The sequence below is a fragment of the Procambarus clarkii genome, chromosome 70 (genome assembly GCF_040958095.1).
Source record: "Procambarus clarkii isolate CNS0578487 chromosome 70, FALCON_Pclarkii_2.0, whole genome shotgun sequence".
Classification (NCBI taxonomy): domain Eukaryota; kingdom Metazoa; phylum Arthropoda; class Malacostraca; order Decapoda; family Cambaridae; genus Procambarus; species Procambarus clarkii.
This window is the reverse complement of record NC_091219.1, coordinates 28,005,074-28,029,349: the sequence shown is the minus strand read 5'-3', so window position 1 is coordinate 28,029,349 and position 24,276 is coordinate 28,005,074. Positions and strand designations below refer to the sequence as shown.

The 24,276-nt window shown below is 39.7% G+C and overlaps 1 protein-coding gene across 8 annotated transcripts in view; it reads left to right on the top strand.

Moving 5' to 3' along the window:
* The window catches only part of atl (atlastin GTPase), an 86,293-nt gene that overhangs the window by 52,000 nt on the left and 10,017 nt on the right, over window positions 1-24,276 (top strand). For 7 of the 8 annotated variants that reach the window (XM_045770486.2, XM_045770481.2, XM_045770485.2 and 4 more), the window contains 4 exons: window positions 10,560-10,744; window positions 11,397-11,624; window positions 11,981-12,195; window positions 12,468-12,534. In XM_045770486.2, coding sequence (XP_045626442.1) covers window positions 10,560-10,744; window positions 11,397-11,624; window positions 11,981-12,195; window positions 12,468-12,534 — 695 coding nt within the window. Of the gene's footprint in view, window positions 1-10,559; window positions 10,745-11,396; window positions 11,625-11,980; window positions 12,196-12,467; window positions 12,535-19,225; window positions 22,298-24,276 lie in introns of those variants that run through there. The other variant, XM_045770488.2, reaches the window with a different exon arrangement.

Genomic DNA, 24,276 nt, shown 5'->3' with positions numbered 1-24,276 from the left:
TCGGGAGCCAGCGTGTTCAGGGAATGTTGTATACGTGTTAGTCAAGCATTGACATGCACACGTTAAACAGTCGAGCAGGTTTGGCCAGAGACGGGGCCAGGGGGAACAGTGATCCTCGGAACCAGCTCAAGATAATCGCTAGAGAGGAACTCGCACTAGTGCTAATAGTTTACTGTGCCCAAAACGCTCCTTCATATTCATAATACCAGTCCCAAAAATAGAGAGATGTATTGAGAATTTATTATAATATCTATATCTATAAAAGGAAATTGCGCGCGCGCGCACGAAGTAATTGCTGTTGGGTACATGCCCAACATGCACGGGTCCAGATTGGTGTCAAAGAAAACACTGGGAAGGGAAACTGTGCCAGCACCACCCCCACCAAGATCTTGCAGCACTGTATGATGCAATTATTATTGTTAAACAATAGTAGTAATGTCGTAATGTCACAGGCATAACAACATGGCTACAACCCCGCACCTGAGTATCTGGTGTAGTTCAATTGATCATTGTAGTTCAATTGATCATTGTAGTTCAATTGATCAATACTGATCATACTTATTATCCTTTAAAGCCCCGCAGACGTTGATGATATTTTTTGTCCTTTAGACTTGGTGGGTTGTGAGTAGATGAAGGAGTTGTTGTTGTTATAGATTCAGCTACTAGGAACAAGTTCCAAGTAGCACGGGCTATGGTGAGCCCGTAGTGGACTTACTGGCACAGGAGCGGGGGCTCACTGTGCTGCAGAACCCCTTTAATTATGCATGAGCTGGGCTGCGGTGGTGCAGTGTCCTCAGGGTGTTGGTGGGGGGGGGGGTTGTGGCAGGTGTGCACGTGTGTTTCCCACATCACTATGAGGAAACTTGAGGAGAGCACAGTTAAGCGGGGTGGAAGACTGTGACCTTGGCAGCGTAATGATCACTACCACCTCGGGGGTTCCCCTCCTCGGGCCGCCAAACACTCCATGATGTCACCGCGACTGTCACGGGTTGGCTCATCTTGCACCAGTTGCATCTCGCCACGTCTCACCTGCTTCACCTGATTGAAGCAAGTCCTCCCAGACACATCACAAACAACTTCTTATATGCAAAGTTATACATTTGTATACTTACAGGAGACTTGGCTTTTGTATGTATACAGTGTATAGATTTGGCTTTCCACCGCTACAGACAACTGGCGCCAGCACTCAGGTCTGATACATTGGCTGAGTGAACGACTCAGAAAGTACCTACCAATTTGAAGTCTACTTAAGGTGGTTCCGAGGATCATGGTATTCACGGCCCGGTCTCCTGGCATGCCAGATAAACCAGACTGTTGGAGGTGTAGCTGTTCGCAGATCTGTTTAGGAAACCATAGTCTCGTTGATCAGGTTTTCTCTGGACGTGTTTCGTGAAAGATCTATCTTGATCACACAGATGTGTTTTAAGTCGCCTTCCTTATCTCAAGGTGTTGAAAACTCTCGGGTCGTCAGTACTTGCAGAATTACCCCCCCCCCCCCACCGTGTAGTTGGTGCATCCCTACTTTACAACGAGGCTCCTTCCCCAACATTTGTCATGCCTCCTTTGAAATTGAAATAAGTTTATTGAGATACAAATAGACACAAAGGGATGAGGCAGCTTAAGCTATTCTCACCCCGTCCAGTACAACGTGTTCATATATAGCTATAAACACATCACACAATCAACATATAACTGAACATTCTGAGTGATGAACATACATGTCTTCCTTTGTACATGTAACACGTTACACACACATACTTATATGACTAGGCAGGTACACAGACAATGTGCCTTCTTGCCTAGTACAAAGTTATTTCATTGTGCACATTTGGAAAAAGTCACTTTGATCTTTCCAGAGGTAAATTATAATGTATATCCTCCCCTGAGCATGCTATAGAATATATTTTAAGAAACTGTGTGCTTTCCAATGATTTGTATTTAATTGAGTCGAACAGGAAATGTTCTCTGTGTTCTCTATCTCAACCAATTTTCCCGCCCTAAACAGAGAAGTGTGCGGAACAGTGTTCCAGCCTAGAGAGTACTAATAATACCAGTAGTATGAACACCAGTACTGAAGGCAGCGGCAGCAGGCCATCCTGCGATGAATAGTGCCTTGATGTGGCCGGAGGAAGGAGGGGAGGGGGAAAGGAATGTAAGCTTGTGCCTTGAACTCGGGATCAGTTGAGTGTGACACTAGCAGGAGGAAAGGAAGGTTGCCTCACACCATGCAAATGTTGACCACGTGTTGCAACCTGTATACTCATTTTTCCTCATCTGCAAGTTGAGTATTCTCCGGGGGAGCTTCGCCTCATGGAGAACGGTATATTTGGGGCTGTAGAGATAGGATAGGAGATTCAGTGGTGCCTGGTTGGTCAGCCCTGACACGGGCCAAGCAGCGAGGGTCCAGTGATGCCTGGGGGCTAGTGACGTAGACTGTGTCGCATACACATACACACATACCACTAACAGTCAACATATTACGGAACATTGTGGTCGCTGGGGGGTGGAGATACTTAACACCGGTAAACACTTATTCTCTCATAACGTGTTAGTCTCTTAGCAAGCTGGCCACTACTGGGTGCAGGACTCGAGTGATTGATGATTGATAAAGATTAAGGCACCCAAGAGCTGGCACGGGCATGCATAGCCCATAACTGAAGTACTTGGCGGTGCCTGGGAGAGACTATCCTCCCCCCGTCCCCTATCCCTCATATTCCCTCTTGCCTACCCTTCCCTCTTTTCTGCTCCCTCTCTCCTCCCCCCATCCCCAACCTTGAGCAGACATATATATATATATATATATATATATATATATATATATATATATATATGTCGTACCTAATAGCCAGAACGCACTTTTCGGCCTACTATGCAAGGCCCAATTTGCCTAATAAGCCAAGTTTTCCTGAATTAATATATTTTCACTAATTTTTTTCTTATGAAATGATAAAGCTACCCATTTCATCATGTATGAGGTCAATTTTTTTTAATTAAAGTTAAAATTAACGTAGATATATGACCGAACCTAACCAACCCTACCTAACCTAACCTAACCTATATTTATAGGTTAGGTTAGGTTAGGTAGCAGAAAAAGTTAGGTTAGGTTAGGTTAGGTAGGTTAGGTAGTCGAAAAAACATTAATTCATGAAAACTTGGCTTATTAGGCAAATCGGGCCTTGAATAGTAGGCTGAGAAGTGCGTTCTGGCTACTAGGTACGACATATATATATATATATATATATATATATATATATATATATATATATATATATATATATATATATATATATATATATATATATATATATATATATATATATATATATATATATATATATATATATATATAGAAGGGGAAGGGGATCCAGCTGCATGGGTCTTCCCCCCTCATTCTACCATTTTTCCCCTCGTCCCCCACTCTTCACCATATCTTCCCCTTGGTCCCCCCTCCCTGTCTTGTCCCTCCCCCCTCCTTCCATCTCCCCTTCTCAGGAAATTTATTACCAAGATGCACTGATACAATTGTATGGCTCTCTCTAAATATATTATTATCACTAAAAACTTTATGGGAATTACCAAATATTTCACACGTGACTCCTTCAAAATTACCCGGGAGTCGTTATAATTGGTAATATTTCTTAGAGCATTTAACTTATGGGGGACGGGGTGGGCCTATGTCCGTTCCGTGCCGCAGACCATCCTCCGTGCAAAGTTGGGCGAGGCGAGCACCAAGCGTCTGGCCTCCAGACACTGTTTCCTATAGTCGAGATTCCCTGTGTGGGCGCCAGGCTCCGTGCTGGATACTTTCTACTCCCTCTTCCTTTCTCTCTCACGCCTCTATTCCCCCCCCCCCCCATGCCCCCTCTTTCGCTTTCTCCATTTTCCCTTTCTCCCTGTCTCATTTTCTACATTCTTCCCTCACTCCCCCCCTCCCCCCTCCCCAACTCCCCCATCCCCTCCTCCCCCCTCCCCCCCCTCCCCCCCCTCTCTCTCTCTCGTGTGTGCGTGTGTACTCACCTATTTGTGCTTGCGGGGGTTGAGCTTTGGCTCTTTGGTCCCGCCTCTCAACAGATCAATCAACTGGTGTATTAGGTTCCTGAGCCTAATGGGCTAATCATATCTACATTTAAAACTGTAGTGTGTGTGTGTGTGTGTGTGTGTGTGTGTGTGTGTGTGTGTGTGTGTCGGGTGTGTGTGTGTGGGGGTGTGAGAGAGGCAAAACAGTTCAAGTCGAGAGCAGTGGGTGTGACAAGTGGAGGTGAGAGTGGAGGTGGGGTCAGGTCCACAGTGTGTGAGGGGGGGGGGGGCGGAGCGGAGCGGGGGTAGAGTGCTCCCTACCCGATGTGTCAGCCTCCTCCACCTTGTTTCCCCTCGCCTCCCCTCCTCACTCTTCCTACCCACCTCTTCAAAAGGGCACGTTCCCCACTTGGTAGCTTACGGGCTCACCATAGCCAGTGCTACATGGACACTTCGTTCTGAGTTAGTTAAGTAGTTAAATCTAAAACAGCAAACAATAAGAACATAAGAAGAACATAAGAACAAAGGTAACTGCAGAAGGCCTATTGGCCCATACGAGGCAGCTCCTATTCTATAACCACCCAATCCCACTCATATACTTGTCCAACCCGTGCTTGAAACAATCGAGGGACCCCACCTCCACAATGTTACGCGGCAATTGGTTCCACAAATCAACAACCCTGTTACTGAACCAGTATTTACCCAAGTCTTTCCTAAATCTAAACTTATCCAATTTATATCCATTGTTTCGTGTTCTGTCCTGTGTTGATACTTTTAATACCCTATTAATATCCCCCCGGTTATGTCCATTCATCCACTTGTAAACCTCTATCATGTCACCCCTAACTCTTCGCCTTTCCAGTGAATGCAACTTAAGCTTTGTTAATCTTTCTTCATATGAAAGATTTCTAATTTGGGGAATTAACTTAGTCATCCTACGCTGGACACGTTCAAGTGAATTTATATCCATTCTATAATATGGCGACCAAAACTGAACTGCATAATCTAAATGGGGCCTAACTAGAGCAAGATATAGCTTGAGAACCACACCAGGTGTCTTGTTACTAACGCTGCGATTAATAAATCCAAGTGTCCGATTTGCCTTATTACGAACATTTATGCATTGATCCTTTTGTTTTAAATTCTTACTAATCATAACTCCCAGATCCCTTTCGCAATCCGACTTCGCAATCACAACACCATCTAGCTCGTATCTTGTAACTCTATCATCATTACCTAACCTCAGAACTTTACATTTATCAGCATTAAACTGCATCTGCCAATCCTTTGACCATTTCAAAACCCTATCTAGATCAACTTGAAGTGATAGTGAGTCCTCCTCCGAATTAATTTCCCTACCGATTTTCGTATCATCGGCAAATTTGCAAATGTTGCTACTCAAACCTGAATCTAAATCATTTATATATATTATAAACAACAGAGGTCCCAGGACAGAGCCTTGAGGCACTCCACTTACAACATTTTCCCACTCTGACTTGATTCCATTTATACTAACTCTCTGTTTCCTTTGGTATAGCCATGCCCTAATCCAGCTTAATATAGCACCCCCAATACCATGAGACTCTATTTTTTTAATCAGTCTTTCATGTGGCACTGTATCAAAAGCTTTGCTAAAGTCAAGGTATACAACATCGCAATCCTTACCACTATCAACTGCCTCAACAATGCTAGAATAAAAAGATAACAAATTTGTTAAACATGAACGGCCATTTATAAAACCATGTTGCGATTCAATTATTAATTTATGTTTTTCAAGATGAAGACGAATTTTATTTGCTATTATAGATTCGAGTAACTTTCCCACAATAGACGTTAGGCTAATTGGTCGATAGTTAGACGCAAGTGATCTATCTCCTTTCTTAAAAACTGGTATCACATTAGCAACTTTCCAAAACTCTGGCACTCTGCCTGACTCTATTGATTTATTAAATATGGTTGACAGTGGGTCACAAAGCTCCTCTTTGCATTCTTTAAGCACCCTAGCAAACACTTCATCCGGCCCTGGGGATTTGTTTGGTTTGAGTTTTACTATTTGTTTAAGAACATCCTCCCTGGTAACTGCTAAACTCGTCAACCTGTCCTCGTCCCCACCCACATAGACTTGTTCGGCTGAAGGCATATTGTTAAGTTCCTCTTTAGTAAATACAGATACAAAATATTTATTAAAAATACTACTCATCTCTTCATCACTATCTGTTATTTGACCTGTCTCAGTTTTTAATGGACCTATCCTTTCCCTAGTCTTAGTACGATATAACTGAAAAAACCCTTTAGGATTTGTCTTTGCTTGCCCTGCTATGCGAACTTCATAGTTTCTTTTTGCTTTCCTTATCTCTTTTTTAACATATCTAACCAGTTGTACGAATTCCTGTTCTAAAGTGACCTCCCCATTTTTAATCCTTTTGTACCAAGCTCTCTTTTTACCTATAAGGTTCTTCAAATTCTTTGTTATCCACTATCCACAATACTTGGTAGCCCCGTCAACACCCCTCTTTCCCACCCTCTTCCCTTCCCCTCTTCCCTTCCCCTCTTCCCCTCCCCCTCTTCCCCTCCCCCTCTTCCCCTCCCCCTCTTCCCCTCCCCCTCTTCCCCTCCCCCTCTTCCCCTCCCCCTCTTCCCCTCCCCCCCCTCTCCCTTCCCCCCCTCTTTCCCTTCACCCCCTCTTTAAGAACATAAGAACATAAGAAAAAAGGTAACTGCAGAAGGCCTATTGGCCCATACGAGGCAGCTCCTATTCTATAACCACCCAATCCGACTCATATACTTGTCCAACCCGTGCTTGAAACAATCGAGGGACCCCACCTCCACAATGTTACGCGGCAATTGGTTCCACAAATCAACAACCCTGTTACTGAACCAGTATTTACCCAAGTCTTTCCTAAATCTAAACTTATCCAATTTATACCCATTGTTTCGTGTTCTGTCCTGTGTTGATACTTTTAATACCCTGTTAATATCCCCCCGGTTATGTCCATTCATCCACTTGTAAACCTCTATCATGTCACCCCTAACTCTTCGCCTTTCCAGTGAATGCAACTTAAGCTTTGTTAATCTTTCTTCATATGAAAGATTTCTAATTTGGGGAATTAACTTAGTCATCCTACGCTGGACACGTTCAAGTGAATTTATATCCATTCTATAATATGGCGACCAAAACTGAACTGCATAATCTAAATGGGGCCTAACTAGAGCAAGATATAGCTTGAGAACCACACCAGGTGTCTTGTTACTAACGCTGCGATTAATAAATCCAAGTGTCCGATTTGCCTTATTACGAACATTTATGCATTGATCCTTTTGTTTTAAATTCTTACTAATCATAACTCCCAGATCCCTTTCGCAATCCGACTTCGCAATCACAACTCTTTCCCTTCACCCCCTCTTCCCCTCCTCCCCTCCTCCCCTCTAACCACCTTGCCAGACACCCCCGGCAACCTGTCTTATTGGTATTGCACAATGTTGACGCACTCCAGACACTCTTGCACTCTCCTAAAGAGGGAGTTGACGCACTCTAGACATTCTTGCACTCTCCTAAAAGTGCACTCTAGATGTTACCACTGCTAGGCTTAGGCTCAACTACAAGTACCTCTGGGAGTTTGTAACATCTGATGATGTAGACTTGACTAAATGTAAACTGTCAGCAGAACTATTCGCATACTTTGCGTCATTATGTAATGGAATGTGTAAAAATTGTCGAATTTGGAGATAACACAATCAATGGAGTTCAAGAATTGTGTAAGTACTTCATTCATAATGATGTACTGCCGGGAATCTTAGCGAAGTATTCAAAATTTGCTTACTGTAGGTAATGCATGCACATGACTGTAAAGCTGCCGCCCAGTTGGGTGGGTGTGGAGCACATGACTGTAAAGCTGCCGCCCAGTTGGGTGGGTGTGCAGCAAGGCTAGTAACTGTGTGACTCACCTAATTGTGCTTGCGGGGGTTGAGCTTTGGCTCTTTGGTCCTGCCTCTCAACTGTCAATCAACTGGTGACAACTGTGTGACTCACCATAGATGTAAAGTGCCTTGTATAGTGACTTGTGAGCCTCTTGTTGAATCACTTGTGATACAAAAAGATTATCGATATGTATATATGTGTAAATGATTGTATATATGTGCATGCATATATAACATTAACAGTTGTGTAACAAGCTTCAAAAGATTGTCACTTACTTAGCTAAACGAACTATGGGATTCAGTTCCTGAACCCATTACTGTATGTGCCTCTGTAACCCTTTACACCACCGCCCACGGGATGGGTATGGGGTACATAATAAAGCAAGCATCAAATACTAATTCATATTAAGCTCTGTGAGAGCCAGGCCAGTTGGATCGCGCGTACAAAATTATTGTAGAAAGTTTGTGACCATTTTTATTAACACAGTTTATAGGACGGTAAAACTTTCTACCCAGATTTTTGTTTTTGTAGTGAAGTCAAGGGACGTGGTAGAGGCGAAGGGATGTTGTAAAGATGGGAATTAAAGTAATGATAAGAACATAAGAACAGAGGTAACTGCAGAAGGCCTATTGGCCCATACGAGGCAGCTCCTATTTATAACCACCCATTCCCACTCATATACTTGTCCAAACCCACGCTTGAAACAATCGAGGGACACCACCACGTTACACGGTAATTGGTTCCACAAATCAACAACCCTGTTACCAAACCAGTATTTACCCAAGTCTTTCCTAAATCTAAACTTATCCAATTTACACCAATTGTTTCGTGTTCTGTCTTGTGTTGATACCTTTAATACCCTATTAATATTCCCTTTGTTATGTCCATTCATCTATTTGTAAACCTCTGTCATGTCACCCCTAACTCTTCGCCTTTCTAGTGAATGCAATTTAAGCTTTGTTAATCTTTCTTCATATGAAAGATTTCTAATTTGGGGAAATAACTTTGTCATCCTACGCTGGACACGTTCAAATGAATTTATATCCATTCTATAGTACGGCGACCAAAACTGAACTGCATAATCTAAATGGGGCCTAACCAGAGCAAGATATAGCTGAAGAACTACACCAGGTGTCTTGTTACTAATGCTTCGATTAATAAATCCCAGTGTCCTATTTGCCTTATTACGAACATTTATGCATTGATCCTTTGGTTTTAAATTCTTACTAATCATAACTCCCAGATCCCTTTCGCAATCCGACTTCGCAATCTCAACACCATCTAGCTCGTATCTTGTAACTCTATCATCATTACCCAGCCTCAGAACTTTACCTTTATCAGCATTAAACTGCATCTGCCAATCTTTTGACCATTTCAAAACCCTATTTAGATCAACTTGAAGTGATAGTGTGTCTTCTTCCGGTTTAATTTCCCTACCGATTTTTGTATCATCGGCAAATTTGCAAATGTTGCTACTCAAACTTGAATCTAAATCATTTATATATATTATAAAGGTCCCAAGACAGAGTCTTGAGGTACTCCACTTAAAACATTTTCCCACTCTGACTTAACCCCATTTATACTAACTCTGTTTCCTTTGGTATAGCCATGCCCTAATCCAACTTAACATAGATTTTGGACTATTTTGGACTAGGTTAAAGATTTTGTTTACGTGGGTATTTTTGTTGTAGTGGTGGAAGCGTAGTAGTGGAGATAAGTGGTAATGGGAGGGTAGTGGTGCTCCCGGACAAAGTTCATTTTATACCTTGTTATCCTAGCTGGTGTCCCCCCATCTTGTACACCAGTTCCTTCACGGGGACGCTGTAGCAAATGTGTGTTGACACTAGTGGTGTCGGAGGAGTGGTAATGGAGGAGTGGTGGTGTGAAAATGGTGAGGGTAGTGAAGCATAGAGCGTGACGTGACGCTTGCCGTCTCCTCCTCCTGCTGCTGGTGGTGGTGCTGCTGCTCTTGGTGCTGGTGCTGCTCTTGGTTGGTGGTGCTGACGATGCTGTCATATGACAGTGTCTTACTTGGAAGATGGGATATCATGAGTACTCAAATAATTGTACATGTCTAGTTGTGCTTGTAGGGAGGTGGAGCTTCAGCTATTTGGTCCCACCTCTCAACCATCAACCAACTGGTGTACAGATTACTGAGGTTATTGGGTTCTATCATATCTACATTTGAAACTGTGTCTGGAGTCTACCTCCACCACATCACTGCCTAATGCTTTCCATCTGTTAGCTATTCTGACACTAAGAGAGTTAGTTCTAGTGTGTCTATGGCTCTATATCATCCTGTGGGTGATAGTTTGTCTTTTTTCAGCCGTTGGTTGATGACCAGCAGCTTTACCTTGTCATCTGCAGACATTAGATAGTTCGAGGTATTGGCTGTCCTTAAGTGGCTTAGCTTTCTTCTTTTTAGGTCTTGATGTATCTATTTCACCCATTTTAGTTTAAGAGCCAATACTGTGTTACTGATACAGTACTCTAGCAAGGTAAATATAATATCCCAGTTAAATATACTGTAGTCATAATGACCATTTAATTGAGTGCTGGACATGATGCTCTTAAAATCCTATAAAGCAAGTGTTAAGAGTGTTACATTTTTTCTTTCTTTCAGATATTGAAGAGGAGTTTGTGAACCACCTGAAAGTGCTAGTGCCGAGGCTGTTGTCCCCAGAGAATCTGGTGAAGAAGGAGATCGGAGGCCAGCCCATCAAGGCGCGGGACCTCCTCAAGTTCTTCACCCTCTTCATGGAGGTGTTCAAGGACAATGACCTGCCAGAGCCTACTACTCTTGTCAAGGTCAGCTCTTCCACATGCTTTAAAGATTCGTAATCAGTGATAAAAACCATGCATGTGTTTGAGTTGGTTTTGGGTTTGACTGGAGGAGGATATCCAGGAGTTCAAAAGCCTAGAAGGATTTTGATTACAATTTTGCCTAATCTGAGGAATTCAATTAGGTCATATTAGAGTGAAGATAATTCTGGTGTTCACATTCACACAGGACAGAGGATCATACTGAACTAGGATCACAGAGGATCACACTTAACTAATACTGTAATGTAATGTAAATCCTGGTAGCTATACTCATAAAAGAAACAAAAACCCACCCTAAATACACAGAGTAATGACTTCAATACCTTGCCTATGCTGAACTCCAGACCTCACCAAACAGCACCATAATGACCCAAATCACGGATAACCCAAATATTTGGTTCAGCGGGCTTCAGATAACTGAGCTCATACAGTACAGTACTTACACAGTTCTTGAACACCGTTGATAGAATTATGCTGAAACGCTAAAATAGTTTTTCCCACGCAATATCCTTGTCATATATGCCAGAAAATACAGTATTTAATCAGTTTATTATAACTTTTATAACCTATTGAGATAGGTAATTAAATACCTGCTTTATAAACTGTACACATAATAACTTTTTTAATTGCTTTCCAGTTTGCAGCCCAAGCTAGCAGTCAAGCTGCACTGGAGGCTGGCAAAGAGTATTATGCAGAGACGATGGAGGCACTGGTAGGAGGCGACCGTCCCTTCCTCAAGACTGTACAAATGGAAGCCGAACACAATAGAGCAAAAGAAAAAGCCATACAGACATATGTAGAGAAAAACAAATATGGCCGGAAAAATAAGTGTGTTCTTGAAAAGTACCAGCAGATGCTAGAAGAGGTTTGAACACTTGCAATTTATCTCGTCTTCTTCATGATGGAATACAATTATTGTTACATAAAACACATTTTTACACATGCATTGCATTCATACACACACACACACACACACACACAGTAATTTTGTTTTTAGATTTGCTTTAAAAGATTGGTGTTGGTCTTCACAAAGTTATTAGTTTAATAGAATCACATTTAATACTATATTTACAATAGTTTCTAATTCACTTTTTAAGATACAGTACTGTGTACAGAAGGTGAATCTCTCTCTCTCTCTAAATGTGACATTCACCGGCTTTGTATGTGATTACAGTAATTAATGTACATTTACTGATTGTGTCCCTTTCTCTTTTTTTACAGGAGATAGATAAGATTTATTTGAAATATTCACAGCAGAATGAAGCAAAAAATGTCTTCAAGGCTGCCCGCACACCCGCTACCCTCTTCTCGGTGCTCATGTTCTTTTACCTCATGTCGGGTATCTTTGGCCTGTTTGGCATGTACTCATTTGCCAACATGTGTAACTTGGGCATGGGTGTGTTCCTCATCATGCTCACTGTATGGGCGTATGTCAGGTGAGTTCTCTCTCTATCTTAGAACACTGCCTTCATTGAGAAAATATTGATGCCATACGATGGAATCGTACGCAAACACCTGAACTCCCCAGGCATGCGCACTACACTTGTGGAATTCCATTGTATGGCCTCGGTATTTTCTCATGGGTGCATTACGGTCTTATTATTCCTGTAGTGTCCCATGTGGTTATTGGTTTTGTGTTTGTTTAATATTGTCAGTATTATGTTGACACTGAATGATATGACTTTGCAATTCTTTTAATCTTTTACAGATATAGTGGAGAGTACCGTGATGCTGGCGTGTACATTGATGAATTGGCAACATTTTTATGGGAAAATGTGAGTCGAAATCAGACCAAATATACATTTTATATAGTTTTAGTGATAACGGTTTGTACGAGCACCACGCTGTTGTAAAATGTTGACTGTAAATGTGTGCAAGTAGTTGTTTACTAACCTCTTCTTGTGTGGTGACTATGGCCCAGGATGGTATTCAGTAGTGGGAAAGCTTTTATGGAAAATAAGTTTCACAGTATTTTTAATAATGACATGGGGTGATATGATTGAAGTAGAGTATATGAATGGATGAAAGATTATATCAAAGGGGACATTAATAATGTACTAAATATACAAATTGGATAAATTTAGATTCAGATATAATCTGGGTAAATATTGATTTGGAAATCAGGTTGTTAACTTATGGAAAAATTAACATGCGGCATAATAAAACTGGGATTGCTGGATTGTTTCAAGTGAAGGTTAGACATGTACAAGAATGAGTTTAGTTGCCAAGTATGCATTTTACAGAGATGCCATTGCAAAGCACAACATATATACTACAACAAAACCAGAAGTGGGAAAATTCACCCTAAAACATGATATGTTTACAATATTTTCTTGTTTTGAAAACATTGATATCTTGAAGCCAGAAAAACCTTAGTGTAATAGGAAAATAACTGTAGCAATTTGGCCCCACCAGGGGCCCGGTCTTGGAGCTCTTAAGCTTGTGTTGAGGCCCCTAATGTGCCACAGGTACGACAACTATCTTCCTATTTCACTGTTTTTTCTTGCATTTTGACATCACGTGTTCTGTGACACTGCATAATACTTGAAATGATTTTAATTTCATGTATGAATGTATGAGCAAACAATTGGAAAATGACAATAGTAGTTAGGAGTAGTGGACCTGAAGTGCCTAGACCCCTTTGTGATAACTGGGACTTACAAACATTTATTTCAGTACTGTATAAATAGTCAGTTACATATTAGGACAAACTTGAAACAAGTTTGAAATCTAGAATTTCTCAGTGTCAAATTTTTGGAAATGTTGCTAATATGTATGCAGTACTGTATACATAAATGCATATGCACATAATATATTAAATAACAGTGAGAACTCCTTTTTTAATAAGCAGATGAAACCTGCACGATTGACGAAGTTGGGACAAGCCAAAATGCGGCACTTTTCCTTCACTCCATTGCCTCTGTGCACCTACCTGGCAGTAATTGGAGAATTGAGTGTCAATTGATTTGACAGATTTTATTCTGGGAAAGGCATGGGGTTGGATCAACCTGTCCTCTCGCCTAATATGACACATTTGTAACGGAATCAACCAATCTGTTAAAAGTGTGACACATTAGTAACAATTTAAGCACCATAATATTGACGGTTTTCTTTGCATTGGTCGTGATAGGTTACTTGGGTTGGTACATTTCTAGTGAGGCAGTACAGGTGCATTTTTTATGAAATGGCAAATTAAGAGGATGGGTTGGATGGATACCCTTGCTGACTGAATTCCTGAATTGAGACGTAAATATGAACATAAATTCCTAAATGGTATTGCTCCCCAAAACTTACCTTAATTTTTGTATTTGTGAATGAGCAGCTAAAACTCATCAGGTTAACACTTGAAACAGTCAATTGACACATGTTTTTAGGCTAGTTGTTTTGTTATATTGTACAGGCATAATATACGGAACTTGAATTTATATTTCTCTTCCAATTTCCCCTCCCCCAACTCTTGAGGTTCTTGATCCATAAATATAATAAATTTTAAATATCAGATTTAGTTTCTCCAAATAATACAAAAAAAGATCTTGCGTACTGTCATGTAGTTGTAATGAGCTGGTGATAGTGTTGGGAGCCAGCTGTTGAAGGTGTGATCACCACTTCAAATAATTCTAATACAGTACCTTACACTTAAATAATAAACTTTATTCATAAATGATTGTACATAAAATTGAGTAATTTACCTAAAATTACTCTTTATTAATTACATAAGTATTTTACAATAACAGCATAGCACATACCGGTAAGCATTCTTGTTATATACTATGCTGTAATTTATAGCAATTGAATAGATATATTCTAGTGTAGAGATGAAAAAATGTGTACCAGGTATTGATAATAGAATATACGTGGCACTGAATATAAAATTAAAGTAAATATTTTTGTAATTTTTCAGTTTAGAGTGGCAGCCTAACCAAGAATTTATTATTTAACAATGTTGCATTCTGGTGCCACAGGTCGTTCCATTCTCTTTGAAAATTATCAGAATATATATATATATATTTCTCCACTACATTCATCAGTTTTTGAATCAAGTGGGAGATGGTTGAGGGGTCATAAGGAGGCAAAGTTTCGTTTGCCTCGTGGTGTGTAGGATCTAAACAGGTCTAAGGACAGGTCTAAACACAAAGCCACCACCTTCGTTCACTTGGGGAAGAATACCTATAAAGTTTAATCATCTTTACAAAAAAAATAAGAGGAATCATTTGCAGACATTTGTAGACAAAAATCTTAACACGCATTACGACAAAGCAGCAGCCACACAAACTAAACATATTTTACTCATTTGCATTTAGCACACAAGCAGCCGTTAATGCCTATTTCCACTTATGGGGGTGGATGTAGGGGGGCTCGTACCAGTAAGTGTGTTAGTAAAGTACATATTAATGTCTTTAGGTGGCAGCTAAGAAAATTATGTGGGCCATAGTTATACATACCTGTAAATATACTTAAACTATTTCAGTATTTAAAATTGTTTTTATTTGTTATTAATATATTTTAACTAACCTCTTGTCTAATGATGGGTGTCAGTAACAGTAGATATTTCTCATTAACAGCCTACAGTATTTTCCTTCTGTTTTATGGATTTATTTGAAAATTATTGAAAATTCACAAGGAAATTACACTAATGTGATGTATCGGTGAGAAAAGTTTGGAGCAATATGGTGGGATCAAACCTACATTCTGGTCACCAGTTTCCTTATGAGTTTGGGCGGGCTCCAGGTTGTTACTCTTAAGTACATTATGGTCCAGGGATAAGGTGTGTGCCTGCGGTGACCCAGGATGCTGGCTTGATTCCACCGCCTTGCTCCAAACATTTTCTCATTACTGTAAAGTTTAGCATTTCAGTAATGCATAAACAGCTAAAGAAAAGTTGGTTTGTATTTATGAAGCTGAGTACAGTATTCAAACTTATCACAATCCATTGATGGCAGTGAAAATTTCAAAGTTAAAAGTTACAAACTATTTCTTGTTTAAATTTTATGCAAAAAATGTAGTGGAAATATTTTCTCAATGGTTACCTCCCTGTTCTCTACTTCTTGGGAGAGACCTTGGGTTTTTATTTCTACTGCGTGTTTTCTTTGTGCATTTGTCTCAAGTGGCAGTTAGTAGTTAATATGTTGGTAATTTTAAGTGTATGACTTACTCTTTGAAAGTGCAGCTGTTGCTGTCATGTCCACAAGACACTGTCAGTTAACTTTTAGATTGTCTAGAGTATAATTACAGTATACAGTAGTAATATAACTCTTACCACGTTCTGGCAGCCTTAAAAAAAATTAAAATGCCTCTCTAACCAAACATTTTATTGGCTTGTTGAGAATAACCAGACACAAACCATTATACAGTCACACATACATACATTCATTCATACATACACACACGTATATTCAGTATGTGTACATGCAAACATATATAATTACCCATTGTATGTGACGTCACTCATGTACTGGTAAAGAGGAAAGTAGTTCTCTTCAGACTATGTTTACAGTATCAAATATGAGTAATGAGCTGTATTGGGGGTTCTAGTGAAGATAATAACATTTGTGTTTTAACACAACATTGATTGAACGTGGTTCAACATTTGTTATTCTGAACACAAGAATCACTGATAAAGCTCATTATTCATTCCTGATGCCATTGACACACTCTGAACGCAGTGTCATTTAACCTCCAGTGTGACGACAATACAACAGGTCTATATGTATATATTTGTATATACATACTGTGTATATAAGTATATACATTTAGAGTTCCACTTTATCATTTTTTTATACAGTATATCTTTATAGAAGTAAAGTATAAATAAATTCTTGCTTAATTAATATTTTGTTTCATTTAAGTTTGCTGTTTTTGTTTGTGTTTTATGTTGGTTTACGTTATTGACCGTCTTTATTATAGTACTGTAAAGGGAGTTGAATACTAATCTCTGTTATTGTACCACATATTGTGGTCGGATATGATCGATGTTTTGTGTGTTCCCCTTGAACAGTGTTACAGTGCAAGTATGAAGTAAAGATATGACCTACAAGCAAAAGAGCTTTTGAATAGTAAAGTGAACAAGATAAATTAAATATATTAGAGTTCTCTAAATTGTATGTAGTAGTCAGGTCAATATTCCACCTTAACCCCCCCCCTAAAAATGATGATCGATTATTGCACTATATGATCAATTATTGTACTATGGCTGTGGGTTGGGGCTTTGTGGACCCACACTCACCAAGCTGGCCAGGGTCGTTGGTTTCCTCTCCTTTGTTGGGCCCCTCAGAATGGTTCGGGAGTTTGTGGTATGCACTGCAAAGGGTTAGAATTCTTCCAGATTCCAGGCTCCAGCTCCATTCAGACTGCTCCCAGTAGTTCATTGCCTTAACTGGGGGGTTCACTTCAGTGCTGGCATCTTTGGAGCTAGACACTAGTTGTAGCACTTCTTCAGGCTTCTCAGGGTTTGGTTCTCTGTGTCATTCATCTCCAGGGAGTGTCCAACATCCTCGCCAATGGTCTATCCTGGTTCCATCCCGTCTCCATTGTGTGGACTGTCAATGCCGCCTCCTTCCTGTGGCTTTGTAGGACGTCTGGGCCTTTTGTGTTGGCATGGTTTGCACCTTCCTCTATCTGCAGCACCTTTCCCCGATTGCAAGCCCCATTGTAGTAGATTCCTTTCGACTGGACTGGTTGAGGTGGGGATGTCCTATACCTTTTTACCTTGGTCTGGCTGTTGCTCTGGTTCCTGACCAGGTTGGAGTCCTCCAGTGTTTCTTCTGGCTCCATGGTGGCTGGCTCAGGCTTGGTTTCAGTTGCTGCTTGCTTGGTGTCCAAAATGGTGCATTTTTCTCTGCTCTGCCTCTTTCAAAGGGTCGGCCCAGTGATGTACTTCATTGGCTCAGTCTTCTCCGATCTTTGCTTCTGGTCTTTCTGATGCAGGTCTATCTTTATTTTTCTGGTGGACAAGTAACTTCATTGCTGGTGTCCCTTTTGTGTGTTTCCTCTTGGCATCAGTGTGAGGTGTCATGGCACTCATTTTCACCACTTCCTTTCTCTTCGTCAATGTTCTTCAGTTTCTTAGCATGTGGTGCTCGCCTGTCTTCCTTTGATTTTTCTTGATTGGCATCAAATGCCGAATACTGTCACCTCATATCATGAGGCGCTGGCGAAACTGCTACAGTTTGTGGTCAGTCAACACTACCTTGGCTCCATTTTGCATGCTGTGTCTCATGCTTTTTTCACCTCCTGCCTGTTCATGCGCCACCTGAGGCTGCTTGGTCTCTTGCCTGTGTCCTTTTGTGTTTTCTTCAGCTCAGTTTACAGTGTTCCCTTCGGTCCTGGTTCCCTTTCCCTTTCTCAGGTATTTGTAAAATTTTGTTTACCCTTACTTCTGGTTGTAAGGTGGGGGAGCTTCATGCTCAACTTCAGTGGTGGTGTTGTTCATTTGACTCTGGTGGGTGGGTGGTTTGTTTGCAGTCGACTCCTTCTTTTCTGGCAAAGAATGAGTCTGTTGGCCTCCAATTGATACTGATTGGTTCAGCCTGGGGGACATTGCATGTCATCTGGTAGGGGCTCGCAACAGCATCCTTTGTTCCACCGATTCTGCCTCGGTGGGTGCTCTGTGGGTAGTTAGCTTCATGGAGCCTCAAGGGGATCCCACCAGAAAACCAGTGTTGAATGTAATAAAATGCAAATTTCTGGGTGAGCCCCGGTGGCTCCCTGACACCCACCCACCCTCCCTCTAGGTGTTCGGGGGCTTGGTTACATCTACCATAGAACTGAGGGTGGAGTAACCAGATGAGGAAGTTGGAGCAAACGAGCTTGTGCTAGTTTGGAGAGATTTTGATCATTTGTTTACATAGTTAGGGGAGTTCTTTCAGCGGTTCTCGAGGCTACGGGCTCTATTTCAGCCATCAGTGGTCTGTTTTGCCTCGCTGATTTTTGGCTGCTTTTCCTGGTGATGGCATAAAAACTGTAAATAAATGCCACTGCTCCCTGCCCCTCGATGAGGGTGCCAGGTTCTGGCGTCTATAGAACTGCAGTGGATTTGACCTAGATAATATGATATATTATAGCTATCAGTGATAAGTATTGGTGATAATAGCTTCAGTGTTTCATTACATTTAACACTGGCTTTGTAACATCAGATATATTTTACTTTCCCATGCTCCATTTCTGTTCAACTTTTTATATTTTGTTCATTATGTCTGAAAATACAAATGCCCATAAAACTTTTCTATGCATGTGTTTTTTGTGGGTAGGACTATATTGGTGCTATATTGGCCTGACTAGTTATTTTTGTTATATTTTTTGCTTAATGCCTTATTTTTTATATAAAAAATGGCACTTTATTTAAAATTTAAATTTTCACTTTGACAAACAACAGGTTATTTAGAACTGGTAATAGTGACAGAATATATTGTAAGTGGGGAAAATTTTATTGAAGGAGTCAGTTTTAATGAGATTTAATCCATTTCTCAGATTGTGACTGCAATAGGCAATGCTGAGGTTAATGATGTTTTCAAGCTATTTCGTGACAGTTACCACAACATGAAATTGCAATGAGGACACTAAAGTTATCGGGTTTAAGATCTTTTGAGACACTTGTGGTCATCATTGATTTGACGTCTTTTATCAGAAAGTTATCAATGGAAATATTTATTATTCCTATTGGCAATAATGCATTCAACTAGAAAAACAGACAGGATGTGGTGTACATGATCTATGGATTGTTTTCTCTGCATAGTATTTATTTTTTTATTACTACTATATTGACACAATGCACATTGTAAATACGTATTGTCATACAGTTCAGTGGAAAAAACACGACATTCGTTATAGGGTGAAAATAATAGTCTAATTTTTTAGGGGGAATGCTACTATTAACATTTTATTTTTGGCTTGTTGATTGCACTCTTAATTGTATGTTTACTGCCAAATTGATGTCTTGGCATATTAGATTATTCAGTATTTATATTTGAGCACTTAAAGGAGGACAAGAGGGGAGGAAGGAGCACTTACGAGCATGTAGAACACGCTGCAAGTTTACCTATTTGTTAATGCTTCACAAAAATTATTACCATATTTCTTTCCTAGAATTTTTATCATATGCCATTGTAGGCAATATTTGTTTTGTGAAAATATTGCAATGAAAGCATATACTGTATGTATTTTTAATCTATATCGATATGCTTCCTAGAGCTTTAGCTTTTATTTTGCTCTAAGGTTAATAACGAGTGTGATTACATTGTTTGACGGAGCATTCTTAAGTTGGTGAAAGTTTGTCATGAGTACAAAGCACTGTATTAATTACCTCAAGGTGAATTTTGTTTATGAATATATCATTAGTGTATTTGAGTTTGTGGATTAGTTCTTGCAAAAGCAATAAATATGGCTAAGCTTGAGCCTAACATATCAGCAATAGAGCTGGCATGTTAGACTCTCTCTAGCATATACTGTATATTAACCTTAAACCAAACCCAACTAAATTGTGGTGGAATAGGTATTTCCAAGCCATATAAACAACTAAAATCCATACTCTCATTCATTTTTCTTTCCATGCCTCCTGTTGAGAAAGGTAAATATGATTCAAATTTGGGTTTGGGAAGTTTTCCTTTTTAGTTTTCCATTGTAAAGTTCTGTTATTGCTTGCTTTGGTAACATTAGTTTAACCAATGTATTGATTTGCTCGCATGCTTCATTATTGCGGAGGTTATCATAGCGCTTTCTCAGCGTATTTGTTATATTCGGTATTTTATATGGATTTGGAATCTTTTGCTGTGGAACTTAGATTTTTACATTGTTCAGTACTAATTTCTGCTGAATTTTTAATTATGTGAGTGTATAAGTTCTGATAACAATTTATCCTGAACTGGATGTATTGTGTGAACACTCAAGGGCTGTAAAATCAAAACACTACGTTTTGCTATTTCTTGACTAGGTTCAAGCATTATTGCATTCTCCCCCCCCCCCCCTCCCCCCCTCATCCTGGCTGACTGCGTAGATGTTCTTGGTGACCAAGGCCCTAAAAAATTATTATGTGCCATAGCAGTGATTGATCTTTTCCATCTGGTTTATGCACTGTTAAGTCATGATGGATGCAGTATCTGTGGAAAAGAAAGTGTCACAAAACACCACCCTCTTGTTTTCATTATATATATATTCAGTTTGGGAACATATCCATCATATTTTGCGTGAAAGGTGTGCTGTACTTATAAAAGTAGTATAACATTTTATAACCTGAGTGGATATTTACCTTTGAAGGAAGTGAATATGTGCATATTTATTACATTTTCTTGATTTTTACTTTTCTCTGTGGGGGTCACCTGCAGGTTCATGTTAAGTATATGAGAAGAGTAAACTGTTTTGATGGTCAGGGATTGACAATAGGAATAAAACATATTTCTATAATTTCAGTTTTATTATATAATAGGAAAATAGAGTACTGTATATTATTTATTAATGGTATGTGCATATGTAACAATTTAAATACATTTAGAAATTTGGGAAAGGGTTTTTCATAATGAAGCCAATAGAAATTTTGAGTAAAGATTTGACCATAGAGAGATCTAGTTTACGGATATCTGATTTGTAAACACCCAGGCTTAAAAGTAACCTCCCAAGTCCCAGTTTTTACATCTGGATCTGTCATACAAACCAACTCGGCCATCGTCCAGAAAGACGAACAGTACTTCTGTTACATCCACATAGCCGAGAGTGCCAAGTGGCTGATGCATGCTGCTCCTGTCAGCAGTATCCTTGTGCTCACTGGGCATTCTTTGGACTATTCCAGATGTATGTCAAGTAAAGTGATATTAATGATAGCTGTTTAGAAGAAAAAGTGTTGGTGATATACTAGTACCAAGAAAGAGATGACACTTTCCCATATAAAGGAAGCTATAAATAATTATTTAGTGGTTAAATATAATTAATCAGTTTGGGAAGAGAAATGCCAACACAAGCTTAGAGGCTGGGGTGTGGGAGAAAATGGTGATGGTGAAATCTACAGAGAAATTAACTTAGAAAAATTAGTTGATGCCATGGGAAAGCTATTGAGCAAATTTAAAACAAGTTTTATGGCTGGTTTTCATTTGAGTTTCCCTTCACCGGGAATCATTGTGCAATATTTGAACAATAAAGTTCAGTGAAATTGTCACAACTCTAGATTAGGAGTCAGAAGCCTTCAAGAACTTTCAAGACATCTTCCCAAAGCTGTCTCAAAGCAAAGTTTGAGGGGGGAATAATAGCTATTTTCTATACTTTGGAGACATAAACAATTAAAAACATTTACTACCTAGGGACAAAACTTGTTACCCAAGTGTAATACATTACAAACAACTTTATTATTACATTTGTTATACAGGAATATATATTGGTACAGTACCTTGACAATGGGTAAATTTGTCTACATACCATTGCGACGAGTTATTAAAGATTAAACATATCCTTGAAAGTAATTGATGATTAAAGTTAATTAATGCTTTGAATATTTAGTTTATCAAAACTTGTAGCAAAAATTACTGGAGTGTTGAAATTTGTTTAATATGGAATCTTGGTCAGAATATCATCACAGTGCACATAAAAACAGTACAAAAATACATTTCTTACTCTGTTGACAAATCTTGCCCAGCTCAACACATGCATGATGCAGTACTTATAAATTGTTATTTGTTCAGATTGTGTAGTATTGCAATAAAGCAGCTTTTAAATGTGCATCAGCAGTCTCACATAGGCACCCACCACAGTGTGATAGTGAGTTGCTGTTGTATTGTTAGGTGAGTAAGGAGACTTACTCTCCTAGTAAGTTGTATTGTTACTGTTGTAGTGTTAGGTGAGTAAGGAGACTTACTCTCCTAGTAAGTTGTATTGTTACTGTTGTAGTGTTAGGTGAGTAAGGAGACAAATATTATATTTGAAGAGCACACTTGCAACATACGGAGTGTGTGTGTGTGTGTGTGTGTGTGTGTGTGTGTGTGTGTGTGTGTGTGTGTGTGTGTGTGTGTGTGTGTGTGTGTGTGTGTGTGTGTGTGTGTGTGTATATATATATATATATATATATATATTTGAAATGAAACCTTTCCAGTTAAATTGTCAATGATTATTTACTGCCCATAGGGTTAATTGAGAATAAACAAAACTATTGCAGAGGAAATCAGAATTAGCATAAAGACCAGTATTGTAGAATTAGTGTGTTGATGGATGTTGTGTGTATATTTGGATAATTACGTCATTACGACAAGCAGATGAAGGGACTAACAGTCCGTGGGAGTCATAACAGTCTAACAGGAATAATTATATAGATACAGGGAGTCCCCCTACTACATGCTGATTACAGTCTGAAAAGATGTTCATAAAGCATTTGTTTGGAATATGGAACAAGATTTCCCATAGGCTGCTGTTGTGTTAGATTCAGCAACTCTGAACAAAAAGTTCCAAGTAGCAAGAGCTATGGTGGGCCCGTAGTGGACTTGTCCCGTAGGCATAATACAGTGACACCTCCGGCATATGAATGCCCCTCTTTACAAACTTTACAGGTTATGAGCCCAGTTTCTTTGTAAAATCGGAATCGGGTTACGAATTTTGCCTCGGGTAATGTAGTTTGTTGATATGCGTATGGCCGAGCAGCGTGTGGTGGTACGGCGACAGTGCCTCAGTTTAACAGCGCCTCCTGCCAAGTGCCCTTGAATTCTTTGTAAAGAATTTGTGTTTTTCGGATTTTTGGGTATTTGAACATAAAAGTTATTATTATATATCTTGCCTTGGATCCCAAGAAAGCCAGTGGTAAAGTTCAATCCAAGAAAACACACATGAGGACAACCATAGAGGAAAAACAAGAGATCATTTGTAAATATGAAAATGGTACACGGGTTGTTGAACTAGCTAGGTAGTACAACAAATCTACGTCAACGATATGCACTGTAATTGCTACGAAAAAGTACATTATGAGTGCTAAATTGGCAAAAGGCATATCAACAATCACAAAACAAAGAACACAAACACTTGAGGATGTTGAAAAGTTAATATTAATTTTGATACACGACATGGAGTTAGGTGGTGATAGCGTTTCAGAGGCCATCATTTGTGAGAAAGCAAAGCAATTGCATGAAGACATTTTTTAAGAAAATCCTTGGAACGTGTGATGCAGATACGAAAGAGTTTAGGGCGAGCAGGGGATGGTTGTAGATATTTAGAAAAAGTAGTGGCATTTACAGTGTTGTGAGTGCTGTGTGTTGTGAGTTGGTGAAGAACACAGCAAAGAACTGACCACCGAAGAACTCCTAGCCCTTCACAATGAATAGCAACAAGAGGCAGCTGAGGAAATGTCTTCAGGGGGAGAGGAGGCAGTACAGAATGTCCCTTCCTTAACAATTAGGCAGTGGTATAGACTGTGGGAAGAAATGCAAACTTTTGTTGAAACAACTCACCCAGAGCAAGCTGTAGTAGGCCGTTGCCTTAACCCTTCTAATGGCACTGTGATGCCTCACTACAGACAAGTGTTGCAGCGTAAGGAAAAAAAAGTATCTATGGATAGA